This window comes from Bubalus bubalis, chromosome 19, assembly GCF_019923935.1.
Source record: "Bubalus bubalis isolate 160015118507 breed Murrah chromosome 19, NDDB_SH_1, whole genome shotgun sequence".
NCBI lineage: Eukaryota > Metazoa > Chordata > Mammalia > Artiodactyla > Bovidae > Bubalus > Bubalus bubalis.
In genome coordinates, this window is record NC_059175.1 from 41,216,094 (window position 1) to 41,233,588 (window position 17,495).

Below are 17,495 nucleotides of genomic sequence, written 5' to 3' on the forward strand. Positions count from 1 at the left end.
GGCCAAAGCATTTAGGGGGAAGTAGTCTGATGGCTTTAATATTGACAGTTGTCAAATTTGGGTCAAGGTATAGATGTCACTGTGCTCTTCTGTTCTGGCATGTTTGAAAATTTTCAGAATAAAAACATTAAATGTTTTTATTCACCCCTAAACTAGATGAATTTAAAAACAAGAAAAGGAGTGGACTTAGGAGTTTAAATTGCCTTGGCTCACATCCTGGCTCTTTCAGTTTATAGGCGTGGTGGCTCTGCTGCTTGTCCCTGAGTTCCCGGCCCGGCTGACCAGGAGTGGCCGCTGGGCAGCACTTGCCTCACTGGGGAGGAGGCGCTGGGAGCGCTGCACACAGATCCTGGCGCCTAGGAAGTGCTCGGGAGAAACTGTTTCTGACTCAGGCCTGTTCTTCTAATGTCTCGTTCCTTCCTGATACCTAGAATTTACAGGACCGTCCACAGGCCCCCCTATGAGACTGCTAAAACTGAAGACCTCTCAAGCAACTTCCTGTCCCTGCAGGAAATCCAGATGGCATACTCTAAGTTCAAACAGCTGTTTCTGATAGGTGAGAAGAACCCTAAGCCAAAACTCGCTGTCACCTGGAAAAAGACGTGCTACATGGCTCGGGTGAAAGGTGGTGCCTTGTCCCTGGGTTCCTCGTGGTCGGACACAGCTATGGGGGTGGGAGTCACAGAACAGAGGGGCCGGTTACCATGGGGCTGGTGGCCCTTGCCACATTTCCTCCCATCGTTTTCCTCTGGGCTCTAGTCCCATTGCCCCTTCTCAGAGCAATGAACACAGAGCCACCCTTCTCTTCTCTTCCTTCCTTTCGTTTTTAGCAGTGAGCATTGGGCTTCTTCCTTTAGAAGTTGTGAGACTATGCAGTACCTGTATTCCCCAGCTGTTTTGTAAGGTCGATGATCTGTTTGTTTTTCTTAGTCACTTATTGAATGGACTCCTCCTCCACTGAGTGGAAGTATTTTATTTTATTTTTCTGATTCAGCATATATATATATTACAGTGTAAAAAACTCCAGTTAATCAGAAATGTATGAAGTAGAAAATTAAATATGTCCATCCTTGCCACTCCTCCTTCCCTGCTCAGGCTGCCCAGTGTGAAGCGTTCAGACCTTGGATCAGATTTAATCAAGGTCAGTCACCTGTTGATTCTTTTCACTCCTTTTTTCTGGCGGCACCACATGGCTTGTGGGATCTAGTTCCCCAACCAGGGATTGACCCAGGCCCTCAGCAGTGAAAGCAGTGAATCCTAACCACTGTACTGCCAGGGAATTCCCTGTTCTCTTCACTCTTTTTTTTTTTAAAGATATTTTATTCATTAATTTATGTGTCTAGCTGCACTGGATCTTAGTTGCAGCACGTAGGATCTCCGATGTTCTTGGCAGCATGTGAAATCTTTAATTGTGGCATGCAAACTCTTAATTGAGGCATGTAGACTCTGTAGTTGCAACATATGGGATCTAGTTCCCTGACTAGGGATCCAACCCAGGCCCCCTTCATTGGGAAAAATGAGTCTTAGCCACTAGACCACCAGGGAAGTCCCTTCTCTTCACTCTTTTTTTCAAATGTATTTATTTTTAATTGAAGGATAATTGCTTTACAATACTGTGTTAGTTTCTGCCATACATCTACATGATTCAGCCATTGACACACATGACCCTCTCTCTTTACGCTTGAGTGCATGTTTACCCTCTGATATTTGTCACGCTTATTGCGTTTCCCAGCTTTTCGTTTTTAGCCTAGTGGTCTGACTTGGGATTTACTCAGTCATTCAGCCAACATGTATTGCATTTCCATTATACACACCAGCTATGCCAGGCACTGGAGACAAAGATGACTATGACACCAAGGGAAACCAGTGTACACCTCTAACTGGAGCACACTGGCAAAAAGCAGGCACGTGGAGGAGAAGTAAGAAATTGCACTGGTTGATCCACTTCTTTTGTCACCATCCAGTACTGGCAGGGGTATCTGCCTTCTCACTGATTTGAGTTTGCAACTTTCACAGGCAGTAGACTTCTGTAAAATGCAATGCTTCTGCCTCCAGTTGGATTGGGAGGTCGTGTCCAGTGTGCAGGATAAATATGTGTGTGTTTAAGACTCCAGCGGAAGCTAGCTCTCCCCTCAGGTTTCCACAGCATCAGGACGTGGCCTGTTGGATCTTCCGCTTCTAAGAGCAGCAGGCTGAATGTCGATGTGTCTGCCTAAAGCATGTTTCTCTCCTTCTCGAGCTACAGGGTGGCCGTGACTTGGTGGACAGATTGTAGGGCACTTTTTTACTTGTGCAAAAAAAGTCTGTTTTTGACTACCACACCCTTCCAGAGGTTTACAGTTCAAAAACCACTTCAGCTGAAGGCTTGAAACGTGCTTTACTTAACCGGAGCCCGGTGCTGGATTCTCAGCCTAGCGTAGGGCCACGCCACTGAGCAGCCACAGGTTCTACAGCGGCTTCTGCAAACAGTGCCCGACTTCTTTACTCTTGTTTCCTTTCTTTTCAGATAATAGTACTGAATTTTGGGACACAGACATCAAATGGTTTTCCCTGCTGGAGAGTAGCAGCTGGCTGGACATAATCAGGTATTTCACGGTGTTGTAAATTTCACAGTTCCGGAAACCAAAGCAGTAAAGCAAACGGACACATTAACTGTTTTCTGTTTCACAGTTAAATGTTCTTAGGTCACATGTTCTGTTCAGGGCTCAGCTGGATTTTGCATTTGTTATTTATTATTTCTGTGCACGTCTGATCAGGATTTACGAATATGCTACCTGCCCACACAGATCTGCTCCTGAGACTACGGACCAGGGATGGGAAGGCTGCAGAAAAGAGGGTGTGGGACCCCAGCATTCTAACTGAGCTGCAGTGCTCACCTCCAGGGAGGAGGCTGGGGGTTGGGAAGGTGGGGGGATGCTGAGTTCTCCGGTTTTGTTTTTATTTTGGGTGGGGGGTGGTTTGGTGAAAATCAGGGATTGAACTTGCATCCTTGCAGTAAGTGCAGAGTCCTAACCACTAGACAGCCAGGGAATTCCCAGATGCTGAGTTTTTATTGCATACTTTTTTAGAACAATTCCCTATCTTTTATGTCTCTTACATATTAAATTGTTTTTTACTATAATGAGTGCCAATTAGTCTTTCTCATTTGGGGGATTAAGTAGAGATTCTGAGAGAACAAAACTTTCTTCCCTGTCCTACTTCCTATTTTGAATAGCTTCTCTCCATTGCCCTTAAACAGAGGCGAGGGCAGAGGGAGGCGCAGAACAGGTATGATGCTTGGGTTAGAGCCAGTGAGCGAATGGCTCCAGCCCCAGGGCACCTCTAAGGAAAGGGCAGGCCCCCTCTCTCCCCTTGCTCTGCGTTCTCCCTCAGACCTGCCTGGTTTGTACAGAGGAGCCGCAGGCCTCCAAACCCTTCTTAGCAAATAGGTTTTGAAGAGCCTGCTGCATGTCCCATAATTTGAATATATAATTGCAAGTATTGTGATAGATGTTATAAAATAAGAGGCCCTTTCTTTCTGTGGGGCTTGTAGAGAAGGTGTGCATCCCTAACCGGGTGAAGAGCCTGGAGGAGGCACCCCCGTGGCAGGGTTATCAATCCAGAAGGTGGGGCTGCTGATGGTGGCAACAGTTTCAAAGGGAATAGTGTGTCCAGAGAGACAAAGGGATTTCAGGACACATGGGCCTTTCCAGACAGGTGGATACATTTAGCCAGTGATCTTGAATTAAACAAAATGGGCCTGTAGCACAGCCTCCAGATATAGACATTTTAGGGTCTTACTAGGACTTACTGCCACACTCAAGTATAAATCTGCAGTAAGAATTCCCAGTTTAGGAATCATCTAAGAGCATTTTTACGTCTGACTTTGGAATTCCCTTCTGAAAACTGTAAGTTTCTAATAAGCAGATGAATGTCTTGCAGTACCTGAATAGTGTAAACAATAATTTGTTTCTTTTCTGGAGAATGTTAGTATGAGACAGTAAGTGAGATGGAACACTGAAGATCAAGTTAGACTGCCTCTAAATTTCTTGTTGTTCATAATACCAAGCTCAAGATCTATTATCTGTTTTACTTGTCTCTCTCCTATTTAGGCGCTGCCTGAAAAAAGCAGTAGAGATTATAGAATGTCTAGAAGCCCAAAACATGAACGTTCTTCTTTTAGGTAATACATTTAAAGCACAAAGGGTGGTTTCCTTTTTCCTTTACTGGGGGTTCTGTTTCTGTATATAGAGATTTATGTAAGTGGAATTATCTTATAAAGTGAAGTTGCTCAATCGTGTCCTACTCTTTGCAACCCCATGGACTATAGCCCACCAGGCTCCTCCATCCATGGAATTTTCCAGGCAATAGTACTGGAGTGGGTTGCCTTTTCCTTCTCCAGGAGATCTTCCCGACCCAGGGATCAAACCTGGGTCTCCCATATTGCAGGCAGACCCTTTACCATCTGAGCCACCAGGAAAGATTGTCTTATAAAAGGAGTGAGCTAGTGTAGAAATCCTTCCCATACTTTTTACCCTGACCTTGGAATCCTTGCCTTGGATTTCATTGTTACAGTTTAAAAATACATTCCTTCACTTGGAACTTGGCAGACGTATTTGCATCCCAAGAAGGAATTGTTTGGTATCTTTACCAAAGCTCACATTTCCTGATATTTTGGGGTTTTGTTTTATACTAACTCAGTTAAAGTTTGGATGACCTTTTTTGTATGATGAGACCCATGGATGGTTTAAGTGTTATTTCTGCATCTTTGTGTCTGACAGCTTTGAGCAGTTGTTGCAGAAACTGTGTGGTCCACAATTTCCTTTTCCACAGTAGACTGAAGTTGCTGTACATGTGGGCTGGACACACACACCCATTGTGTATGAGCCTCGTGCAACAAAGATTGTTGCTGGGATTGGTTAGATCTGAGCTAAAATATTATCTGCCATTGTGAATATTTAAAGTTTCTTGTGGCCCCATGCTTTAAGCAGAGTGTCTTGTGCTTCCACACCCTCAAGCTTTTATCATTTTTCTGACACTCTCTGTGAGAGTGTCCGACTCCTGGGACTTAGCTTCTGTGAGCAGACCGCAAATGTGTCAGCCTGTGGCTTCTGTACCCTCTGACTTAAATTTTAACACGCGGACTGAGCACCTCCCATGTACAGAGCTTCTGCCTTCTAGACGTTTACACCCTATTGAGTTTGAGAGAGAGCTGGCATAAGGGTGTTATTGAAAAAGATCTGGTTAATAGTGGCCGAACAGAGTACTGAGTAACTGGTGAAAAGGAGGGATAAAGACTGGGGGGCTGAGGAGTACAAGTACCCAGGCCAGACTGCACCAACCCCAAAGGTGCGCACAGTGAAGTGAGAACGGTCAGTGGGTGAGGCTGAGCTGTGCCTCACTCCCCGACGGATGGCAGAGCTGTGTCTTCTCTGAAATCTCACTCTCTAGCCACTCTTCCTGGGACTTGTAGGTGTACTGATAACATACTTCATACACAAGAAGAAAGATTCTCTTGAAAACCGAAACTTGTTTCAAAAGAAAGATGAATATAAAAATCTGTTTCTTCTGAACCCTGGGGTTCCCATGGTTTAGACTTATTTTCCTGGAGGAGAGATAGGAGCACAGTAAGCCTGGCCCTGGAATGCTTCCTGGCCCCGGGGTCACAAAGTGCAAACACCTCCCTACTTAGGATTCATTCTGAAGTTTCTCTAACCCTGTGACTACCAGAACCATCGTCCTCATGGATGTTTTAAAATAGCAACTTGAGTGCCACTTCTTTTTGTAAAGTAGAAACTATGAGGATGTAGACCTTGACTTTCGGGACTGTGAAATTCTTAAGACAAATGCCCAGATGTAGATGTATGTTGTTATTTGCTATGAGTGGTAGATGGTGAACAAGGATATGAGCGGAGTTTTCATCATGTGAGTTTTGTACCGTCGCCCGAGGGGTGGACACGTGGCTTATACTTACCATGGAGAGTTTCACCTCTAGGCTAGGCAGGCCCCTCCATGCTCTCAGAAATGGCAAGAGCCATGGAGCTGACAGTCAGAGCGTTTTGGTGCAGTCCAGGGATGTTACCCTTTCTCCAAAGCAGAGGTAGTGGAGGAAAGGCGGCTGAGAAGCAGCTGAGCCGTGAAACAGTGAGCTCAGGGATGGCGATCTTGATGTCCCAGCTGGAAGGGTTTTAAACTTGGTCTGTGGAGCCCAGCAAGCCGCCATACCTGTGCCCTCATTGTGTGGCGCATCTGACCCCCCCATGCGGACACTGGGTTTGCCACGTTGCATCTATTCACCAGTAAAGAGTCCATCGTTAGTGCCAGTGTCCCTTGGAGCCGGTGCCAGCCAGGCTTGAAGCGTTTGTCTCTCAAGCTGAACATGTTACCTTTTGCCACCAATGGCCCAGCCTTTTTGGGAATTAGAACTTGACTGTCGGGGTAGACGTTGGTGTGGGGGCCCTGCTTTTGCCTGTGCCCTCCGCAGCTCTTTTAACACTTGGTCCCCTCTTTCCTCTCTGCGCTGTTGCCCGGCAACCCGCGTGCCCCCCCGACCACAGAGGACAACGCCTCTGACCTCTGCTGCCTCGTTTCTTCTCTGGCACAAGTGATGATGGACCCCCACTGTCGAACCATTTTCGGTTTCCAGAGCCTTGTCCAAAAGGAGTGGATCATGGGTGGCCACTGCTTCCTGGACCGCTGCAACCATCTCCGTCAGAGCGACAAGGAGGAGGTGAGTGTCCTCGGCACAGACCTGGGCAGCCTCGACCACATGGAGCCCTGTGTCTCCTTAATACCTGCACAGCGCACACCTTAGGAGCTTTTCAGGAAGGCGAGGACCAGTCACTGGTCAGTGAGTGTGAATGATTTAAACACTGGAAACCCTTCCCAGGGAAAAGGGATATTTATTAGGAAGTGTGTTCAGAACCTTCTCTTCTAAATTGTGTGTCCCAAGGGTGTATTATAGTTCACGGTGGAAGTGATGTTGACTTGTAAAACTTAAATAAAAATGAACTCGGTGGGACTCCCACAATTTCTGATAAGTTAGTCTTTGCAAAAAAAATAAATAGGGTACAAGTTTCCCTGTATATACATAACACATAATAACAAGAAAATACATAATAATACATACAAAATACATAATAACACATAATAATAAGAAAATACATAATAACACAAAGTAAATTTCCCTTGCAGTAAACCCTTTCAAAATAAAGCCCAGGGTTATGTGAATGCTGTCCATTACCTGGGCCTTCGCCATGATAGCTGCAGGCCTGGGCTTCCGGATTCAAGCACTGGAGAGACAGCGAGACAATTCAGTTAGTGAAGATGAGTCCCCCCCGCCCCCCAAACTGGGACGTACTTGTCTCGGTTACAGCTGTGCCAACTGCTTTGGCTGCATTATTAACAACCATGGAAGAAAAAATGAAAACATGTGAACTGTAATTAAATCACCTGCAGAGCTAACATATGCTAGCAGGGCGGCTGGTGGTTTTTCTTCCCCCAGATAATAGGCATGTCTGTCTGCGGTGCTGGGCAGCTTGACACAGCGGCTCTGGAAACAGAGCTGAGGCTTCTGCCCATAAAGGCTTGGTGTGTCCTGCGAGACCAGGCCGCCCTTGCTGGGCCTGCAGATTTCTCTGAGGACTGGTCTATACTCATCTGTGTCCCGTCAGGCTGATGATGAATATGTATCACCGTCTTTCAGTCTTAGAAGGGACTTGCCTTCCTGAGAAACTAATTCAAAAGGTTGATGGCACTCAACAGAGTTGGTACTGTGTTGGGAAGAGGGTATTTTTGTGTGTCTTGTGTAGTCTGTGTATCTTGAGAGCAGGGGGACTGACGGGCACCATGTGTCTAAAGGGGAAGGAGCCCCAGAGCAGATCGGCCTGCTCACCCAGGCTGGGAGGAATCACCTGTACTTTCTGAGCCCATTTCCCTGACTGTGCTGGGAGATTCAGATATTTTCCACTCTTATCTAATGCCACTGAACGTAAAATGAGGTGTGAGATAAGGTTGCCACGTAGACCTTTCTTCACATCTCAACATCGACACCCTGGAGTTTTGACGGAAAACTGGATGGTCCAGTTTGTGATGTAATTGACGCAGCACTGGACTGAGTCAAGAGCTGGACTGCCAGCTCCTGCCTCTCAGGAGCTGCGTGTGAGACCTCAGCTGGGCTCAGGAATGGAGAGACCGTGACGCAGTCTGCCTTGTCCCCCTGACGGGGTCACTGGTGACTCGAGGAGGAGCACTGGGGAATGACAAGGTGCCCTCAGAAACTCTACTAAGAAAGAGCTTGCCTCTGAGGCTAATAAAAAGAGGCCATTGATAAAAAATGCATTTGTGAAAAATGTTAGAAACTCATTTTTGCCCTTTCTGCTTCCTCTCCCATCTGCTTTCTCTTCTGGGCCCTCATTGTCAGGGCGGTGTGCATAGTCGCTCAGTCTTTGTGACCCCATGGACTATAGCCCTCCAGGCTCCTCCGTCCATCGGATTCTCCAGGCCAGAATACTGGAGTAGGTAGCCTTTCCCTTCTCCAGGAGATCTGCCCAACCCAGAGATCAAACCCAGGTCTCCCACATTGCAGGTGGATTCTTTATCATCTGAGCCACCAGGGAAGCCCCATTGTCAGGGCGGAGAAGGGAGTATTCACAAAATTTGAAGAAACCGAGTAGTTTTTTGTGTGTGTGTGAGGAGAGTGGCATTCTTTGGTGGGGAGTAGTGTTTCACTTGTTGAGGTTCAGAGTTAACGTTCCCTGTCCTCAGGCTCAGTTGCAGCTGCTCTTCTGCCAGTGTCGATGGGCAGGGAGATTTTCCTTCATCTCGGGAGTGTCTTTCACATAGGGAGCTACTGCTGAGTCCCGAGGTTAATCCACGGGTGTGTGGTTTTTCAGTCAAGCATGTTTATCCCTGGGATTGGGATGCAGTTGGGAATGGCAATTGCCTGGAATGTGCTTCCCAGAGCATGCAGTGCCCAGGAGAGGCTACTCCACAGCTGTCCAGGTGGCTGCACTATACCCGGGCCGCTGGCTTCGGACCGTTGGCACCCCCCCATCACACGTGTCTTATCTTCACGTAGGCTCCCGTGTTCCTGCTCTTCTTGGACTGCGTGTGGCAGCTGGTGCACCAGCATCCCCCAGCGTTCGAGTTTACAGAGACGTACCTGACCGTTTTGTCAGACAGCCTGTACATACCTATTTTTAGCACCTTCTTCTTCAATTCGCCTCATCAAAAAGATACGAACATGGTAAGAGTCGCTCTTAGGAACCTGTGTATTGAAGAAGCCGTGTCTAACAAGTAAGATGTAAGAGGAGCAATGATGAAAATGATATTTTCTTTATAACAGTGATTACACAGAGGGCCCTGTTCTGAGTACTGTCCAGGTATTGATATGTAATCCTCAAGTCCGAATTATTATTATCTCTGAGAGTGAGTCACTGAGACAGTGAGGCCGTCACTGTGGGTCACAGGGTAAATATCAGGGCTGGGAGCCAGTGTGAGAGCTGGGGATTAAGCACATTAAAAGTGGTCTTTGTGAACAGCTCAGATGCATTCTCTTCCACTTGACGGATGCCGGGAGTGACTCAGAAGAGAGTGGAGGTGGAGGAGGGGAGCTCGGCTTTCGCTCTCTGCCTTAAACATCTTTATAGTCTCCCTTGAGGCCCTGCTTCCGGGGCTTTAACTCTGCACTATCAGGGCCGAGACTAGCCCTCTGGGGGCCTGGGGTTTGCTGGAGCTGCCCTCCCGGTGGGTCTTACCACATCCTACAGGGAGTGGGAAACAGAGCCCGGGCCTTCAGTCACACAGCCTTGCTGCTCACCAGCCTCATGGCCTCAGGTGGTTCACTTCATTTTCCCAGCCTCCATTGCTCCAAAGGTAAATTGAAAAAATAGGAGCGACCTTGAGGGTGTAGTGAGAGTGTGCAGCACAGTGGCCAGCACAAGTTCTGCTGGAAGTAACGTGTTCTGCCTCCTCCCCACCTAAAGCCACTGGGGAGCGACCATCGACGACCACAGCCTTCACGTGCGGTGCTGCGGAGGCCGGGTCTCAGGGCAGGCCGGGTGCGCCATCCTGGAGCCTCTCTCTCCGCACTGTCTGCTTTCCTCAGCCCTCCCTGCAAACACTGTGACCTATGCTTGTTTTGGCAGGGCAAGGAGAGCCAGGACTCACAAAGCAAGCCTTTGAATCTGCTCACTGTGTGGGATTGGTCCGTGCAGTTTGAACCCAAAGCCCAGACGTTGCTCACAAACCCTCTTTACGTGGAGAAGCCAAAACTGGAGAAAGTCCAGCGGAAAGGAACGCATTTCAAAGTAAGATTTGTGCGTGTCTAACCCCCTCGTCTATGCCGAGATCTCCTTATGTGGAAGGATTACATTTAACCTGTGGATTCTGGGCACAGTCACAGAGTGGAGACTGTGATGGGCAGGTTGTCAGGGCCCCTGAGCATCCTTGCCTTCGGCAGATGCATGTTTGTCCCGAGTGTCCCTGGGAATGCTGCGGGGAATCGAGGGTCTCAGCCCTGCCAAGTGTGATTGATAGAGCATAGGGAACGCTGATCACAGTGAGGGTTTTCTGTCATCTGTACCAGTTCACGTCTTCACTAGCAAGGCCTCTGTTCATGCTAAAAATGGTGTTTGTGACTGACATGTTCTGTCAGGGGCCACAGAGCTCTGGCACAACCACCACCCCCTGCCATTCTGTTGGAGCTGGAAGACAGCCATGGGCACCATGTGAGCAGATGGGCCTGGCTGTATTCCAGTATTTACAGAGGCTGGCACGGGCCAGGTTGGGCCCGTGGGCTGTTATTTGCAGACCTGGGCTTAAATGACAAACATCAAATTATTTGGGTTTCCCTTTAGATATTTGTTCCTGATTTTACCAGTTATTAAAACTCCGACATTCCCTAGATGGTGTATGATGTACATGGCATTTCTTGTTCTGTCTCCTGACTTGGGACCCCCCCCACAAAGAGGAGAGCAGGGTGGTCAGTGATGGTCCCTCGCAAGTCAGAGCATGTCACTGCCTTTTCCACCACCGTCTTTCTGGTTCCGAAGTCCTGCGGGGCTCCTAGGGGCCTGGCCAGTTCTGGTGTGGGAGATGGCTCCATTCTAAAGGGGCTTGGAGACCCATGAGCCAATGCCAGCACTCGCAGAAGGTGGCTCTGCTGGCTGCCGCTTCACCCCTTCAAGGGTCCTCAGGCCCAGGCTGGGTGTTAGCACTCCTGGTTCAGCCTCTGTCCTGTCTGCTGGGCCAGAACCGCCCTGTGCTCCAGCACAGCCGGGCCAGAGGTCAGCTTTGTCAGTGTGCTCTGCCCCCTGGTGGCTGCACACACGCCTCCCGCCAGGTCAGGATGGCCCAGCTGCCCCCTCCAGAGGCGCGAGGGCGCTCAGAGGCCTGAGGGAGGACATGGACGCTCTACCTGTAAGTCCATTTCTCTGCCCAGGCCCTGTTTTTCTGAGGGTCCCTTCTCGTAGATGGGAGTGGAGAATCTAAGGGCCCAGGTTGCAGGAGCTGGCCCGTGGGAGAGGCTTGAGCTGCAGGTCAGGGCATCTGAGGTTGTATTAGCCCATGCAGGGCCAGTGGTGGGCCAACGAGAACCTTTGAGGCCGTTGGGTGAGGAGTCCTGGTGTCAGGCTTGGGGCCTCTTGTTGGGGGACAGGCAGCTTTGGAGACATTCTGTAGAGACCAAAGAGCCGTGGCCAACCACGGCTGCCCTGGGAATGCCCAGTGCACTGCCCCGGGAATTACCGCTCAAGACCATGGGGTCCGCTCAGGTGTGGGGCCCAGCCTCAGCCCCAGGCCTTGACCAGGCTGCAGGGACACAGTGCTGCCCCCACCTGGCCTGTCCAGAGCACTCCATTCGCTTTGGGCTTGAGAGAAGGGCTTCCAATATGGGGAGGGCTCTGTTACGAGTCCGGGCTCCCTCCGGAGCCAGACTGCGTGAGACCACACCTGGCACTTGGTAGCCGGGGCCTTTGCGCTTGACTTAACCACCGTGCCTTAGTTTTCTCGTGTGTAACGTGGGGCAGTAATGGTGATTCTGAGGACTGGGTGAGTGGTTGCATGTTCAGCGCTGAGCATGGAGCCCGGCATGCAGTGAAGATCCCGCCTGCTTCCCTCATCCCTGACTCACCTGGGTCACTGGGCAGAAGAGGCCAGCCCCCAACTCTCCTGCCCCCAAATGGAAAGTCAGGAATCCTGGTCATCTCTGACTTGGGGTGTTGTGAATGGTTTTGCTTTCTACGGTATATTTTTATTGTTTGTTCTACACTCCGTAATAAATACAAACCACTGGTAGGAACATGTTACAGAGTTAGGAGCCTAGTCCCAAAATAAAACTTCTGTCTCTTCTTATTTCACATGACACCTCAGGAGCAAAAGAGATGGGGAGAAACAGCTCCTCCTCAGATTTTTACCTTTATCTTCGGGCACCAAGGATCTGTTGCAACCGCCCTGGCCATCCCCACAACCCTCTCCCAGTGCATCCCAAAATACAGCGCCTAGCTTTGGCTTCAGGTCGAATTCCTGAGGAGGACAAGCGTGTAGACGCTCCAACATCTTCCACCCTGTGCAGCTCGTCGACAAGAACACCCGGCCCATTTAGACAGTCCTCAAGTTCCTTTTGCTCCCATCTGTCTCTTTGTCCAAAAGAACCTTTCTGACTTAGGCTTAACCTCCCACTGGATGCCTGACCTCCCACAAGTTAAGCCTGTAAGTTATTTCGTTGGAGCGACAGGCTCTTCAGGTCGTTGGCACTGTTTCCTCACAGGTGTTGAGAATATTGTGGAAGCGAGCCCCCTAAGTTTTTCAAAGAAGAAACATTCTGCTCCCTTCACAGATGAATGAATAGGCCTCATCTCCAAACTCCCCTGACTCATCATCTGCCTCTGTTTTTATTCCCTCATTTACCGGCTGTGCTGGGTCTTGGTAGCTCCACTCTGGCTTTTCTCTAGTCGCAGTGAGTCAGGACTGATCTTGGTTGCAGTGCTCAGGCTTCTCTTTGCAATGGCTTCTCTAGTCGCGGAGCTCTAGAGCCTGGGCTCAGTAGAGCCTGGTGCGTGGTCTTACTTGCCTCTTGGCACGTAGAATCCTTCTGGACCAGGGATCAAACCCATGTACCCTGCATTGGCTGGCGAGCTCCTAACCCCTGGACTACCAGAGAGGTCCTCATCCGCCTGTCTTAACTTCAGCTTGTTCTTCATGAGTGCTTAATACCCTGCGCCTGGTCTCACCCATTTGTTTAGCAACCCAGCGTGCATCTGATATGCTCATCGTGGAAGAAACAGGCGTCCCCCACCCACCCACTGCCGCTTTCTCTCTGTGTATGATGGCATTGTAATGAATTTGCATTCACAGGGCAGTTCTCATGACCCTTCTTAAAGTAGGATTATGCTTTTTTTTGTTTTTTTTTTGGATGGAAACAACTGTCACTGTGCTCTTGGGCTAACCAGAGACTTTTTTTTTATTTGTGTTCTCTCTCAAAGCATCAAAGACAACTTTCTCTGCCCCTCACCCAATCGAAATCATCTCCCAAAAGAGGATTTTTCAGGGAAGAAACAGATCACTTAATTAAAAACCTGCTGGGCAAGAGAATCAGCAAACTGATCAACTCCTCGGAGGAGCTGCAGGACGGCTTCCGAGAGTTCTATGACGGCTGGCACAGCAGGCCCCCCAGCTACCAGGGGCTGCTGCTGCCTCACCTCGAGGGCCCGGAGATCAAAGTCTGGGCCCAGCGCTACTTGCGCTGGATTCCGGAGGCCCAGATCCTGGGTGGTGGCGGAGTGGCCACCATGAGCAAACTCTTGGAGATGATGGAGGAAGTCCAGCGCCTACAGGAGAAAATCGAGGCGAGACACCACAGCCAGGAGGCCCTGCAGGCAGAGGCTGCCTCGCCACCGAGGACCTCGGGCCGCCTGTCCTCCTTGTTCCCTTTCGCGCTGCTGCAGCGCCATTCCTCCAAGCCCGTCCTGCCCACCAGCGGGTGGAAAGCCCTGGGAGATGAAGACGACTTGGCCAAGCGAGAAGACGAGTTTGTGGACCTAGGGGACATGTGACTGGCCTGCTCGGTGGCAGTGAGAGAGGACCCTCGCAGGCTGGGACAAGAGGTTGGGCACATCTGCTTTCCATGTTGGCATGTCACGCTGAAGCCGACTGCCAGGGAAAGCCTGGGTCTTCTGGAAAAGAGCTGGTTCTCATTTCTGCCCCCCAGTTCTGAAAGACTATGCAGTTGAAACCCGTATCTAGAGTATTATTGAAAGGAGTTAGTACGTGACCTGTAATACAGCTGTGGCCAGTGTCCTCTGTGTTAGCATCACTCAGACCCCACGGTAGCTACTTTACTACTTAGAAAGGGCTTTGGTAAGCTGTGCTTGGATGCCGTAAGGTCCTCACATCTTTCCTGTGCCAATGTGCTTTATCCATTCATCAGGAGTAGCGTCTCTTTAGCCCATCCCGGTTCAGAGCAAGTTCAGCTTCACATGATGTGTGTGTGTGTGTGTGTGTGTGTGTGTGTGTGTGTGTGTGTGTGTGTGTGGTGTAAGGTGTGTGTTGGATTAACAGATTCAGATAGCGGTGTTAAGATGCGTGGCCTTCATTTCCAAACCGTAGCAGTTTTCCTGTGTCCTCTTGCCATGCGTGTCACCATCCTGATGTTTCCGACCATCCTCAGACTGTGTCACTTTATGTGGGCGCGGGGGGCTGGCTCGCGGCCGACAGCTCCAGGTTCCGCCCCCTCGCCACTGGCTGTGCACCACTTTCCACTGTCCCTTCGCGATCCCTGCCTTGGTGTACCTCGTCCTGGGATCTTGCTGCTAAGCCTGTGGGTCAAACTGGGGGAATCTCTTAGGTTTGCCCAGAGGAGCCTCCATGCTCCCGGAGGCTGCTTCGCCTTTTTCCAACAGCACGCCGAGGCTTCGGAGCATCTGTGACCGCCATCCTCAGGCGTTTCCCCAGTTTCGTTACCTTACAGACCGGGGAAGAAGGTCACTGTTGAACGCGGCTATCATAGGGAAGCGGTCAAGCATAAGTCTCAGAAGTGATGGTGACCACGTAGTACCTCAGCGATTTAAAAAGCCATAGAAGAAACTTGACTCTGCCTGGTAACCTTCCTGGATCTGCTGTTTAAATGATCTATAGTTTTTAAGTGCCGGAAAAGCACACTTAGTGAGGACCCGTTTTTTTCATTCTCCGTGGAAACCTGTTCAGTTCCACAGAAGGAAGTGGGAAAAATGATCGATCTCACGTCAGAATGTTCCCTATCAGAAGTTTGCCTTTTATATCTGTTTGCTCTCCAGTATGGATTCCAATTTGAACGTTACCTGTTTAGAAAAGCTTTCAGTTGCTGAAGGGCAATAAGAAAATTTGAAACCGTTGACAAAGAGGAGTTTCTCGGTTTGCACTGAATCGTCTTTTGTACACCACAAGAAATTGCTTTCCAGTCCTCCCCACGCCGAGTTGATGCCCAAGCCTTGTTGGTCTGTTAAGACGATGGAGATTGAGGGGAGGGCAGGGTTTATGCATCCGGGGCCAAACACATGCCCAGTCTTGGTTGCCTTAAGAGTCTCACTAGTAAGGTCAGTGTAGGCTTGCAGTGGGGACTTTAAAATGACCCGAATTCATTGGCTGTGTTCTGTGGGCCTTCTTAAATTAGCACTCACCTCCTTTCTCTGCCCCACTGCCTCCCAGATACACTATGGAGTTAACTCGTTTTGTGATCATTTTATAATGGGAATATTTATACAGTAGCCTCTTCAGTCTTAAGATCTTAGTAATTTTCATTCCAAAAATGCCCAGTGTGATGCTTTACATCCATAAAGTATGGTTTAAAGGCACAAGGTCATGGCCCTTCTCATAGCAGTTGAATGTGCATTGAAATATTTTTCTATTATTTTTTTTAAATAAAATTACAATAGAAAAATAAGCTGTTTTAACATGTAAGGTCATGACAGTTTATGTATTTATATCTGAAATGAGATTTCTATAAACTTGTATTTGTGTACAGAATTCTCAGTGGATTTATATATTGTGACATTTTTATTCAAGATTGAGATATGGATTATGGTTAACAGTAAAAGCTAAAATGAGATCATTTACTTTGTCTAAAATGCTGCACTGTGCACGTTTGGAAATGTATATTAATTTCCTGTATATAATATCTTGAGTTTGTTTATACCTCCAAGTTTTTACACTGAAGATAAATTAGCTTTAATTACATTAGAAACTTTTTTTTTTAAAGGGAATAAGCTGTTGGGCTAAATCTGTATAAATGTGCTTTTTATTTTCTGGATGTACAATGAAAGTTTATACTTGTATTTCACTGCATCGTATCTGATTGCAGAAATTAAAGCACAATTTACAATACTGTATTTGGTGTGGTTGGTATAACATGGAATAATTATTTTCATTTAGTCATTGTATGTGTTGCAGGGGGAGGTGGTTGATTGGTTAGTAGGTGGATGGAAAACCAATAACCAAATAGAGATTTAAAATTTCAGGAGGTGATAAAATACTATAACAAAAAATAAAATAGGGTAGGACCCTATAGAGGAAGGAGGTGGTGCTAGTGGTAAAGAATCTGCCTGCCAGTGCAGGAAACATGAGACTCAGGTTGGAAGATCATCCCCTGGAGGAGGGCATGGAACCCACTCCAGTGTTCTTGCCTGGAAAATCCCCATAGATGGCGAAGCCTGGCGGGCTACGGTCCATAGGGTCGCACAGTTGAACACAACTGAGGTGACTTAGCATGCATGCATGCCTACAGGGTAAGTAAAGGGAGAGAGTTTTTTAATCCCTGAAATGAAATATCACTGCCTCTTTGCTTTTGTAGGGATATATAAAATGAGAATAACTGTTGATGGAAGGGCTTTGATGAAAGAGAAAAGGCTTCATTTCCTGCCTCAGAGAGTAAGCAGGCTGGCCTGGGTGGGATGGTGTGTACAAGGACTTTTTCCTCATTCATTTGTTCAGCGTTTGTCTGCGAGATTGAGACCTATCGCTGTTGGTTGAGAAGCTCTGTTCTCTGTCCGCTCCTGCCCACGGCCCTCTCCCCTGGCTCTGCTCACCCCTCTGTTGCTGTGGGCCAGGCCTGGCACAGGGCCAGTTCTGAGCCATCCCTGGAACTCCATATGCTGCCACATTGCCCTCACGTGCGTCAGGTACTTGATATTTGTATTAAACTCCCGTTAAAAGTTCTGGCCCCTACAAGTTAGCAGTGCATGCATGCTAAGTCACTTCAGTTGTGTTCGACTGTGACCCTATGGACTGTAGCCTGCCAGGCTCCACTGTCCGTGGGATTCTCCAGGCAAGAATACTGGAGTGGGTTGCCCTTTACTTCTCCAGGGGATCTTCCCAACCCAGAGATCCAACCCACATCTCTTACATCTCCTGTATTGGCAGCAGGTTCTTTTCCGCTAGTGCCACCTGGGAAGCCCTGAGGTTAGCCGACTCTAGTCCTGTTTTCCACATTTGTTAACTGGCTCTTGGACTTGGGAGAACTCCCTCTCTCCAGGTTTTGCTTG

At 48.6% G+C, this 17,495-nt stretch overlaps 1 protein-coding gene across 1 annotated transcript in view; it reads left to right on the forward strand.

Annotated features, from left to right (window-relative positions):
* The window catches only part of MTMR12 (myotubularin related protein 12), a 68,117-nt gene extending 51,774 nt beyond the window's left edge, over nucleotides 1-16,343 (forward strand). The window contains exons 10-16 of the mRNA XM_006055807.4: nucleotides 432-556; nucleotides 2,507-2,585; nucleotides 4,092-4,162; nucleotides 6,537-6,709; nucleotides 9,059-9,226; nucleotides 10,128-10,289; nucleotides 13,464-16,343. Coding sequence (XP_006055869.1) covers nucleotides 432-556; nucleotides 2,507-2,585; nucleotides 4,092-4,162; nucleotides 6,537-6,709; nucleotides 9,059-9,226; nucleotides 10,128-10,289; nucleotides 13,464-14,033 — 1,348 coding nt within the window. The 3' untranslated portion in view covers nucleotides 14,034-16,343. The remainder of the gene's footprint in view (nucleotides 1-431; nucleotides 557-2,506; nucleotides 2,586-4,091; nucleotides 4,163-6,536; nucleotides 6,710-9,058; nucleotides 9,227-10,127; nucleotides 10,290-13,463) is intronic.
* The last annotated feature ends 1,152 nt before the right edge of the window (nucleotides 16,344-17,495 follow it).